Source organism: Dendrobates tinctorius, unplaced genomic scaffold (genome assembly GCF_039654945.1).
Source record: "Dendrobates tinctorius isolate UK_male_01 unplaced genomic scaffold, ASM3965494v1 ptg000003l, whole genome shotgun sequence".
Lineage (NCBI taxonomy): Eukaryota > Metazoa > Chordata > Amphibia > Anura > Dendrobatidae > Dendrobates > Dendrobates tinctorius.
This window is the reverse complement of record NW_027361671.1, coordinates 100,589,153-100,602,399: the sequence shown is the minus strand read 5'-3', so window position 1 is coordinate 100,602,399 and position 13,247 is coordinate 100,589,153. Positions and strand designations below refer to the sequence as shown.

The 13,247-nt window shown below is 42.1% G+C and overlaps 1 protein-coding gene across 1 annotated transcript in view; it reads right to left on the bottom strand.

The window, feature by feature from the left end:
* The window catches only part of CUX2 (cut like homeobox 2), a 642,019-nt gene that overhangs the window by 181,059 nt on the left and 447,713 nt on the right, over positions 1-13,247 (bottom strand). The window contains exon 5 of the mRNA XM_073564137.1: positions 935-1,075. Within this exon, the coding sequence (XP_073420238.1) occupies positions 935-1,075 (141 nt within the window). The remainder of the gene's footprint in view (positions 1-934; positions 1,076-13,247) is intronic.

Sequence of the window (13,247 nt, the reverse complement as noted above, 5' to 3'; positions counted from 1 at the left end):
CTTCGCCGACAACACATATTTAAAACATCAATTGAAACACTCACTACAATAAATCTATCATCTGCAGTACAAATCAGTGCAGTTTTACCATCTTATGGCAACTGCAAATATAACAGGCTGATAATAGGAACAAAAAAAATGTTTACCTGGTCATAATCTCCAAGGAAGTTTAGTAATACACAGCATAAAACTGCAATTACCATGGGCCTTGGGCCATAAATCCTGTTACTACCAAGGACAGTATCTTATTATTACATACAAATGCGGAAATTTCTTTTCTTAGGGATATCTTTGGTTAATAATTCTACTGAGCTGTCCACATGGATTTATGGGATGTATTGGGTTGGAGGCTAATATAATGTGATGGGTTGACCATCAGTGGTCTAAAAAAAAATCATAGTTGCCAACTGTCCTAGATTTCCCAGGACTTCCTAGGAGTTATACATCTTGTAAAAATCCCTGAACTCCCCTAATTCTTCCTGTTTTATGCTGTTTCAATCCATTGCATAGATATTTATACTTGTTGCTTTTAGAGCGCAGAATGTGACATCTCTGTTTGAAGATCAACTAGACGTTTCTTCAGAGTCTTCTCTGGAGAGCGTGCGTTTTCACCCTTTCCTCCCAGATGCTGCCAATCACAGTGTCTGGAAAGGAGGAGTGAAAACTCACAGCCTCCAGAGAAGACGCTGAAGATATGCCCAGGTGGTCTGCAAACAGAGATTTCACATACTACACTCCCAAAGTAACAAATATAAATATCTCTGCAATGGAGTGAAGCAGCACAAAATGGAAAAAAACAGTCTGATTTTTACTTAGTTTTTTGGAGCAAGTGATAGATCGTTTTTAAAGAAAATATAGTTTTACATAGAATCATTTAAACTTGGACAATATTGGGATAATGGAGATGCAAGTGACCATGCACCTGTGCAAATACCTTTAGTTGTAGAGAAAAAGTCAGAATACTTCTTCCAATGTCGGCAGATTTCCTTCACAGCTTTATTCTCGGGCTCTATGCATTGAAGTTGCTGTAGCCGGTCTTCTAAACCACGTGCTGCTTCTAGTAATGGCGCTGGGTCTGTATGGATATAGGGTGTAATAATCAATGTTTTTACAAATTTAGGCCTTGACGCATACAACTCATGTAATAATGAGAATTATAAAGATTCTAGAAAATATACGGTAGTTATAAGGCAACTAAAGAGGCTAAAGTCTCAATATTATCCACCACTGTAGCAATATTAATCAGGTTAATTATATTACATTTGTCAAATACAGGCCGTCTTCCACAGCGTGTCCACATTGGACATTACCTTTCTGAATCCTTCTCATATAGGTACTACATCGGTTAGGGACTGCTCTGATATGGGTATACCTTGATGTTTGGTAAAGCGGCTTAATGTACATTTTTTGCAAAAAACATATCAACTAAATATCCTGTTTTGTTATCATCTTTTTACTAGCACTTGCTGTTTACTGTTTTATATATATATATATATATATATTTTACAACAGAGTATTTTTATATGTTTGTTATGCTGTGTTTTTCTGTGGTTCAGTCTTTTGGTGGTGTGAACACTGTCCTATGGACTTGTTCGCTGTGTGTATGGCCCATGTGTTTGATGAAGGCTTGATTATGTGTTGATTAGCAGAGTTACTGCTGAGGTTTCTGGTACAATGTGTCAGGGAGAGCCTTCAGGTGGTTGGTGAGACGGGTGGGACCAGCCACCTACAAACCCACCCAGGGGCGGGTGTCTAAAACACCCATAGTAACGTGTATATGAATGGTTGTAGGACCTGTGATGAGGTAATAGCCATGTGATCCGGTGGGTGTGGCTATGGACCATATAAGGTGACCAGGGAAGGTCACATGAGTGAATGCCTGGACCCGATTGGTCTGTATGGAAGGTCTCGTCAGGCCGACATGCTGGAAGATGTGGCTGCCTTCTTGAGAGCACGTGTGGATGCTGTGTGTAATGGCTACATGTGTCTGACAGTTCCCTGGAGGGAACGGACGTCTGCAGTGTGAAGCAGCTAAGAGGTAACCCGGACACCGGGAGAGTAACTGAGAGACTGTATAGCCTGTTGGCTAGATAAAGCACAGCCTGTGTGACCAGAGGGCTAAGGGGAGCAGAGCTCCACCATGAAGATACCCTGTTGTCTGCTGTAAGACTTTTGCATGCTGCTTTGGTTTATGATGATGAATAAACCGCATGGACTATGTTGATGTTTTATGAAAAACCCATGCCGGACCTGGTTATTTGGCTGTCAAGCAAGTATCCCCAACCTGAGTAACAAGCGCTACCTTACTATATACTGTATATATTTTACAACAGAGTATTTTTATACATTTGTTATGCTGTGTTTTTCTGTGTTTCAGTGTTTTGGTGGTGTGAACACTGTCCTACAGACTTGTTTGCTGTGTGCATGGCCCATGTGTTTGTATTCAATTGGTTTCTTGTTTTTGCAAGATTTGGGAGGTCTCCACCCCTCCCTTGTGGGCCATGCACATATAGGCCGTCTTCCACAGTGTGTCCACATCAGACATTACCTTTCTGAATCCTGCTTTTATAGGTACAATACACATGGTCAGGTTTTAAATACATCGGTTAGGGACTGCTCTGATATGGGTATACCTTTACGGGTTTTTATTTACAACAGAGTATTTTTATATGTTTGTTATGCTGTGTTTTTCTGTGGTTCAGTCTTTTGGTGGTGTGAACACTGTCCTATGGACTTGTTCGCTGTGTGTATGGCCCATGTGTTTGTATTCATTTGTCCAATAAGTACATTTTTCCAAATGATATTAATATATAACAATTAGAAAAATGTACAGTACTTGTTTCAAATTAGGGTTAAGTGACTACTGTGGGGGAAAAAATGGGGGGCAGAACAGTTTTGTGACTACTGGTAGAGAAGGACTCCTAAAGAGCGATTATAGGTCTGGGGAAGATTAGTATCAACAGTAATATGGCCTTTCCTTTTTTAGATCAGATCAAAAAACATAGAAACTGGAATATATTAACCCATGCACCCTAAACCGCATGTGCAAAAAACCTCCACAAGCAATCACCCGCAGAATGATATAACTGTATGACATAATGCATTAAGTGGTTGGAGGTGACATGACCTCTATCCTGACTTGTCTGTAAAATACTGACCAAATACTGACTGTGTGAATGTGGCCTAAAAGAGACAACGGAAATTGTCAATATATTCATAAACTGTCAGGACTCGCAGCGGAACAATACAAAGGTATGAGAAAACATGTTCCAGAATTGTTATTTTATGGAGTATACAACACACTAACACAAACATAGTACACTTGAATTTAAAACGGTACTGGTGCCATCAGTGTTTTTCCAGTATGGTCTGTGCGAAAACAAGGACATGTGCATTGAATTGGTTATAATAGGTATGTGAGGTATTTGTGGAAAAAAACAGATGCCACACGTACTGGAAACACGGATGTGTGAAGGGGACCGAACACAGATTTTATCCTTTAATTTAGAATTTTGAGAATGAAAGAGCAATTCAGAAGGATGAAGAAGTAGATTTCTCTATAAGAAATATTACAAAGTTTATTATTTTCATGTGTATTATTGATTTATGAAATCAAAAGTAAAATGATGGTTACGCTTTGAAGGGAATGTGTCAACTGATACATGCCGCCCAAAACGTGGCAGCCGCATGTATCAGTTTCTGGCTGTGCGATCACAGGAATGTATGCTTTACTAAAAATGCTGTGGTATACAGGACAGGAGATGTGGTACTGTGCAGTGTAGGTATATTCAGAATAGTAAAGATACTGAGAATTACACCCCCTATACAGGACAGGAGAAGTGGTACTGTGCAGTGTATATATACAGAACAGAAGAAATGGTACGGCGCAGTGTATACTGTATATACAGAATAATTTAGGTACTGAGAATTACATCCAGTATATAGGTCAGGAAAAGTGGTGCTGTGCAGTGTATATATACAAAATACAGTAATGCAGATACTGAGAATTACACCCAGTGTACAGGACAGGAGAAGTGGTACTGTGCAGTGTATATATACAGAACAGAAGAAATGGTACGGCGCAGTGTATACTGTATATACAGAATAATTTAGATACTGAGAATTACATCCAGTATATAGGTCAGGAAAAGTGGTGCTGTGCAGTGTATATATACAAAATACAGTAATGCAGATACTGAGAATTACACCCCCTATACAGGACAGGAAAAGTGGTACTGTGCAGTGTATATATACAGAATAGAAGAAATGGTACGGCGCAGTGTATACTGTATATACAGAATAATTTAGATACTGAGAATTACATCCAGTATATAGGTCAGGAAAAGTGGTGCTGTGCAGTGTATATATACAAAATACAGTAATGCAGATACTGAGAATTACACCCAGTGTACAGGACAGGAGAAGTGGTACTGTGCAGTGTATATATACAGAACAGAAGAAATGGTACGGCGCAGTGTATACTGTATATACAGAATAATTTAGATACTGAGAATTACATCCAGTATATAGGTCAGGAAAAGTGGTGCTGTGCAGTGTATATATACAAAATACAGTAATGCAGATACTGAGAATTACACCCCCTATACAGGACAGGAAAAGTGGTACTGTGCAGTGTATATATACAGAATAGAAGAAATGGTACGGCGCAGTGTATACTGTATATACAGAATAATTTAGATACTGAGAATTACATCCAGTATATAGGTCAGGAAAAGTGGTGCTGTGCAGTGTATATATACAAAATACAGTAATGCAGATACTGAGAATTACACCCCCTATACAGGACAGGAAAAGTGGTACTGTGCAGTGTATATATACAGAATAGAAGAAATGGTACGGCGAAGTGTATACTGTATATACAGAATAATTTAGATACTGAGAATTACATCCAGTATATAGGTCAGGAAAAGTGGTGCTGTGCAGTGTATATATACAAAATACAGTAATGCAGATACTGAGAATTACACCCAGTGTACAGGACAGGAGAAGTGGTACTGTGCAGTGTATATATACAGAACAGAAGAAATGGTACGGCGCAGTGTATACTGTATATACAGAATAATTTAGATACTGAGAATTACATCCAGTATATAGGTCAGGAAAAGTGGTGCTGTGCAGTGTATATATACAAAATACAGTAATGCAGATACTGAGAATTACACCCAGTGTACAGGACAGGAGAAGTGGTACTGTGCAGTGTATATATACAGAACAGATGAAATGGTACTGTGCAGTGTATGTATACAGTGGGAACAGAGAGTATTCAGACCCCTTTAAATTTTTCACTCTTTGATTGCAGCCATTTGGTAAATTCAAAAAAGTTCATTTTTTTTCTCAATAATGTACACTCTGCACCCCATCTTCACTGAAAACCCTCCCCCAGAAATGTAGAAATGTTTGTAAATTTATTAAAAAAGAAAAACTGAAATATCACATGTTCATAAGTATTCAGTCCCTTTGCTCAGTATTGAGTAGAAGCACCCTTTTGAGCTAGTACAGCCATGAGTCTTCTTGGGAATGATGCAACAAGTTTTTCACACCTAGATTTGGGGATCCTCTGCCATCTGGTGGTCCCAAACTTCTTCCATTTAAGGATTATGGAGGCCACTGTGCTCTTAGGAACCTTGAGTACAGCAGAAATTCTTTTGTAACTTTGGCCAGATCTGTGCCTTGCCATAATTCTGTGTCTGAGCTCCTTGGCCTGTTCCTTTGACCTCATGATTCTCATTTGGTCTGACATGCACTGTGAGCTGTGAGGTCTTATATTGACAGGTGTGTGACTTTACAAATCAAGTCCTATCAGTTTAATTAAACACAGCTGGACTCCAATGAAGGCGTAGAACCATCTCAAGGAGGATCACAAGAAAATGGATAGCATGTGACTTAAATATGAGTGTCTGAGCAAAGGGTCTGAATACTTATGACCATGTGATTATTTCAGTTTTTCTTTTTAATAAATTTGCAAAAAATTCTATATTTCTGTTTTTTTTTCAGACAAGATGGGGTGCAGAGTGTACATTAATGAGAAAAAAAGGAACGTTTTTGAATTTACCAAATGGCTGCAATGAAACAAAGAGTGAAAAATTTAAAGGGGTCTGAATACTTTCCATACCCACTGTTTACAGAATATACAGACTAAAGGCTCACTCACACTGGCGTTTAGCCAGAGTATAACTCGAACAAGCTCCTATCCAATGTTACATTGGATAACACTCACTCCAATGTTATACTATGGAGCATTGCCGATTAGCGATTAATTTTCTCATACAGAGTTGGCATGAGAAAAAATTGCTGCATGCTGTGATTGGCAGCATATATCAGACGGCGCTCACCCATACAAGTCTATGGGTGCATGCAAAACATTGCACTGCACTTGGATGTCATCTGAGTGCAGTCCGACATACAGCGACTCAAAGAATGGATGAGGTGGAGTTTTTTATTTTCACTGCATTTGTGATCCAATTGTCACATGCAAGAGAATTGAATCACAGTTATATGACACTTGGCCTACTCCTGCAGTGTTTTATCCTTTATACATTATGTAGGTGATACTGTGACTGCTGTATATAAATTATATAGGTGATATTGCAACTGCTGTATATACATTGTATAGATGATATTGCGACTGTGCGACTGCTGTGTATAGTTGCAATATCACCTACATAACATATGTACAGCAGTCGCGGTATCACCCATATACTGTATATACAGCAGTCTATATATATATATTATACAGGTGATACAGCGAGTGCTGTATATACATCGTATAGGTAATACTGCGACTGCTTTGTATAGTTGCAATATCACCTATGTAACATATATACTGCTTATATATATATGTATGTATTGTATATACAGCAGCCACAGTTTCACTAATATAATGTATATAGAGCAGTTGCAGTATGAGTAATATAATGTATATAGAGCAGTCGCAGTATCACCTATATAATATACTAGCTGAAGAGCCCAGTGCTGCCCGGGCATAGTAACTAACTACGGTTAGTTATAACAAATTATAATGATTATATCTCTATATATAAAGCTGAGTGTATAGCCCCGCCCCCTCCGGATAGCCCCATTCACTATAATATCCCACATCATCCCGTCAGCCAGAGCTACCGGACTACTACCCCTAATATCCCACATCGTCCCGTCAGACAGAGCCATCGGACTACTACCCCTAATATCCCACATCATCCCATCACAGCCGCTGGACTACTACGCCTAATATTCCACATCATCCCGTCAGCCTGAGCCACCGGACTACTACCCCTAATATCCCACATCGTCCCATCAGCCAGAGCCACCTGACTACTACCCCTAATATCCCACATCATCTCGTCACAGCCGCTGGACTATTACCCCTAATATCCCACATCATCCAGAGCCACCGGACAACTACCACTAATATCCCACATCATCCCGTCACAGCCGCCGGACTACTACCCCTAATATCCCACATCATCCCGTCAGCCAGAGCCACAGACTACTACCTCTAATATCCCACATCATCCCGTCAGAACCACCGGACTACTACCTCTAATATCCCACATCATTCCGTCAGCCAGAGCCACCAGACTACTCCTCCTAATATCCCACATAATCCCGTCAGCCAGAGCCACCAGACTACTACCCCTAATATCCCGCATCGTCCCATCGGCCAGGGGTCAGAACCAGAACTCTGAGTGGAACGGTCGTAACTTCCATACCGGGGATCCCTTTAAGAAAGGCCTGGCGTCAGAACCAGAGTGCTGAGTGGATTTGCCCTGACTTCCATACCAAAGATCCCTTTAATAGAAGCCTGGGGTGAGAATCAGAGCGCTGAGGGATTTACCCTAACTTCCATACCGGGGATCCCTTTAAGACAGCCAGGGATCAGAATCAGAGCGCTGAGTGGATTTGCCCTGACTTGCATACCAATGATCCCTTTAATAGAACCCTGCGGTCAGAATCAGAGTGCTGAGGGATTTACCCTAACTTCCATACAGGAGATCCCTTTAAGAGAGCCTGGGGTCCGTACCAGAGCATTTGAAGGCAATTGCCCTGACTTCCATACCAGGGATCCCTTTAAGAGAGGCCTGGTTTCAGAACCAAAGCGCTGGATGGATTTGCCCTGACTTCCATACCGGAGATCCCTTTAAGAAGGGCCTGGGGTCAGTAACAATGCGCAGAGTGGATTTGCCCTCACTTAAGAGACCCTGGGGTCAGAACCACAGAGCTGAGTGGAATGGTCCTAACTTCCATATCAATGATCCCTTTAAGAGAGTCCTGGAGTCAAAACCAAAGCATTGGATGGATTTGCTCTGACTTCCATACCAATGATCCCTTTAAGAGGGAAGATTTGCCTATAGGATAGAGGATGTGTGATGGGGATATGGGCATGGGAGGGGGATTGTTATGAATGAGTCACCGGAGGAGGAAAAAACAAAAATACAAGCTAAGTCCAGAAAACCGGAGAGGTTGGTAGCTAGCGGATTGCAGACCCCTGATCCTATTCACAGCAACTAACAGTAGCCGTGGGGTGTTCCTACGGTGGTCCTAGACACCTCGTTCACAGCCGGAGAACTAAATAAACCTAAAGAAAGAAAGGGGAAATCTAAACTGCCCCAGAGCAGACCCCAAAGCAATAGACAGCCCCCAACATGTATTGACGGTGAAAACAGATGAAAACACAGACAGAAAGACAGGCTGAGCAAATGATGTGGCCCTCACTAACTAGATAGGACAGGAAAGAAAAGCAACTGTTTGCAATCACGCAAAAACCCTGCCAAAAATAATGTCCAACACGTCTGATAGAAAAGGCCCTGAAGTCACTAGACTTCAAAATCACTATATCAGCACTCAGGTATATTCTGAAAACAGAGCAAAGAGATCATCTGATCAGAGACAAAAATGGAGTTTAGCCAGTCCCAACCAGGGCTGGCTGAACACAAACACTAAGTAAACAGACAAAATCTCATGGAACAATAGCAGAGCAAAAACTTAGCTTTAGTAGACAGGACTAAACTGGAGGCCAGAGCTCAGAGCAGAGAGGATCACCAGTAACCCAGCAGGGCGTCGGCGGCCTTATATCCACTCAGAGATTCCAGATGTCCAATCACACTCCACCTGTTCAGATGACAGGTTTTTCCCATCCAAATCAATTTCACTACCTCCTTTCACCAGCAGAGGGAGTTCATCGGACATCAAAGGTGAAGGAGAAAATGAGCTCATAACAGTACCTCCCCCTTGAGGAGGGGTCACCGAACCCTCATCCACGACACCAGGGCGATCAGGATGGGCCCGATGAAAAGCACAAACCAATCTTTCAGCATGAATATCGGATGCAGAGACCCAAGAATTATCCTCGTGGACATAACCCTTCCACTTAACCAAATACTGGAGTCTCCGTCTAGCCAGACGAGAATCCAGTATCTTCTCAACCTCATATTCCACATTACCTTCAACCAATACAGGGTCAGGAGGTGCCACCACAGGAACTACTGGCTCAACAAACCTCTTCAACAGAGACTTATGAAACACGTTATGGATCTTGAATGTAACAGGAAGAGCCAATCGAAAAGAGACCGGATTAAGAATCTCCAAAATCTTGTAAGGTCCAATAAATCTAGGTTTAAACTTTGGAGAAGCCACCTTCATAGAGATATTCTTTGATGACAACCAAACCATATCACCCACCTTAAACCGGGGACCAATGGTCCTATGCCGGTTGGAAAACCGCTGGGCCTTTTCCTGGGGGAGAGACAACTTATCCACCACTTGGTCCCAGATCTGGTGCATTCTGTCCACCACAGTATCAACACCTGGGCAGGCAGAAGACTCCACCTGACCTGAAGAGAATCGAGGATGAAACCCAAAGTTACAAAAAAAAGGTGACATCAAAGTGGCAGAACTAGCGCTATTATTTAAAGCAAATTCGGCCAAGGGCAAAAATGGTTTGTTCTCTCCGTCTGCCCATTAGTCTGAGGGTGAAACGCAGAGGAGAAGGACAACTGAATTCCCAGCTTGGAACAAAAAGTCCTCCAAAATCTAGAAACAAACTGAACTACTCTGTCAGACACAATGTTCTCAGGAATCCCATGGAAGCGAACCACCTGTTGCAAAAACAAGGGCACTAACTCTGAGGAAGATGGCAACTTAGGGAATGGTACAAGATGGACCATCTTAGAGAACCTATCACAAATCACCCAATAACAGTCATTCTCTGAGAGACAGGCATATCAGAAATAAAATCCATTGAAATATGGGTCCATGGCCTCCTGGGCACCGGCAAAGGAATCAACAACCCACTAGAGCGAGAACAAGGTTTAGACCGGGAGCAAGTCCCACAGGACTGCACAAAATTCCTGACATCACGAGACAAGGCGGGCCACCAAAAAGACCGACTCACCAAATCTCTAGTACCAAAAATACCTGGATGACCAGCCAATGCGGAGCAATGAACTTCAGACATTACTCTCTTCCTCCACTGGTCAGGAACATACAATTTTCCAATGGGACAACGCTCAGGTTTGTCCTCCTGAAACTCTTCCAGAGCATGTCTCAAATCGGGCGAGATGGCAGAAAGAACTACCCCCTCACCTAAGATGGTAGCAGGCTTGGTCACAATAGGAGAATCTTAGTAAGTGAAAAAACGTTGGCACAACTCAAGTATAGGTGGTGCACAAGTAGGGGCCCAATCCGTAATCACTGATATATAAACTTGGCACACACACGTCTGTTGTGGACACGAGAAGTGGTATTTTAATAAGGTATAGTACATACAGTTAATGACGTTTCGGTCTTATGACCTTCATCAAAGTACTGAAAGTAAATAGATATCGATTGTTTACCAAAAAATAAAGTATATACAACAGAATACTGGGTACATGAACAGATATAGTAATGTATGCCATAAAACATCATACAACAAGATAGCACGCGGGCAGTGAAAAACCATATAATGCTGAGGATTACAATGAAAAGAGCAGGTAATAAGAAAAATGCACATACCCCTGTATTGTACTGAACGCCTTGAGTGTGTGAGCAAAAGCCTGTGAGGACAGATCAGTGAAGCTGTGGTAAATATCATCACTAGTTCCAGAATATGTGAAAAGGTAATTTGCAAGCCTTACCACAAAAATATGCAATGGAATGCTTATAGCCACTCTCCTGAGGGTATAAAAAAGGACCACATTGTTACATGCAGTGCCCCTGGAATTGTGAAAAATGCCGCAAAGGAATGAAGCGGTGTCTTACCGATCCTTAGGTGCACAGTGCATGTCTGAGCTGTGAACGCGGCGTCCGCCGTTTGTTCTATGTGCTGGCTGAAGCATGGTCCGTGGTTTCTTATATAGAGAGAGGCAGGGCGGCAGGTGAGGTCGGGCGTGCGTGTCACCGCCGCCATCTTGCGTTCCACCTGCCCTAGAGTGTTATGGGAACGGGGCGGTGCAATGAGCGTCATGTGTGTGAGTCGGATGACACCCTAGTGGGTGTGTCTATACCTGCCTCTGTGCCGTCCTATTTAGTGATGGGAGAGGGGAGGAGATCCTCTAAGAGACAGAGCCACAGTGTCATGCATAATATCGGCTAGTGCTCAAGTGAAGGCAGCGGCATTCAGGGTTGCGGATTCTGAAATAGAGAATATATGCATAAGTATCATATACATACATGAGGGCATATTGCCTAGAGAAGGAAAGAGGGGTATGTTAGTACATCATAAAAGATTGGATGTCATAATCTCTGTTTAACCCCTTGGGTGTCATAGTATTCAGTTCGTGGATCCAATACGCCTCTCTCTTTTTGAGGAGGTAAACACGATTGCCCCCTCTACGGGGAGGGTGGACCTGTTCGATTATTTGGAATTTTAATTGAGCAATGGTGTGTCCTGCACTAACAAAATGGAAAGGGATTGGCAGCAGCAAGTTTTTGCATCTTATAGTAGATTTATGTTTCGAAATGCGATCACGTATTGGTTGCGTAGTCTCCCCTACGTAAAGTAATCCGCATGGGCATTTGATTAAATATACTACAAAGGATGTATTGCAAGTAAAGTAATCCTTAATGGTATATTTCTTTCCCGTATAGGGGTGACTGAAAGAACTGCCCTTTTGGACATTATTGCATTGCACACACTGTAGACAGGGGAATGTCCCAAATTTGGGGGTTGAAAGAAAACGTTGAGATGTAGAGGGCCGAGAAGGGCCGATATCTGCTTTCACCAAGAGATCCCTGATATTCCGTGGTCGTCTAAAGCAAGGGAGGAATGGTACTGTAAATTCTTCAATGTGTGGGTGCGCTGTCTGTAAAATCTGCCAGTGTCGGCGTATGGTAGTGTGTAATCTATAAGCCAATGGGTGGTAGTTATGGACAAAAGGGATTCGCTTACTTACTTTAGGTATGGAGGGGACAGTTGCTCTAGGTACCTTCAATGTATGGGGGGGATAGCCCCTTTCCTTAAATTTCTTGCGCATCTCTTCCATACGTATATCCCTAGTTCCAATGTCTGAGACTATTCTTTCTACTCTCTTCATTTGGGATTTTGGAATAGAATCCTTCATCCTTGTGGGATGAAAGCTCTCATAGTGCAATAGGCTGTTACGGTCCGTAGGTTTTGTATAGATGTCAGTCCTCAAATGTCCCTCATCATCCTTGATAACGAGGGTGTCAAGGAAATTGATTTGTTTAGTGTCATGTGTCATTGTAAAATCCAAACCTGGCCAGGAGGATCTCAGGAAGGAGAAAAACTTATCCAGAGTATCTAAGGGGCCCCCCAGATGCAGAAAAGAGGTATATTGATGATGTTTTCTGCATCTGGGGGGGCCCCTTAGATACTCTGGATAAGTTTTTCTCCTTCCTGAGATCCTCCTGGCCAGGTTTGGATTTTACAAAGTACCATTCCTCCCTTGCTTTAGACGACCACGGAATATCAGGGATCTCTTGGTGAAAGCAGATATCGGCCCTTCTCGGCCCTCTACATCTCAACGTTTTCTTTCAACCCCCAAATTTGGGACATTCCCCTGTCTACAGTGTGTGCAATGCAATAATGTCCAAAAGGGCAGTTCTTTCAGTCACCCCTATACGGGAAAGAAATATACCATTAAGGATTACTTTACTTGCAATACATCCTTTGTAGTATATTTAATCAAATGCCCATGCGGATTACTTTACGTAGGGGAGACTACGCAACCAATACGTGATCGCATTTCGAAACATAAATCTACTATAAGATGCAAAAACTTGCTGCT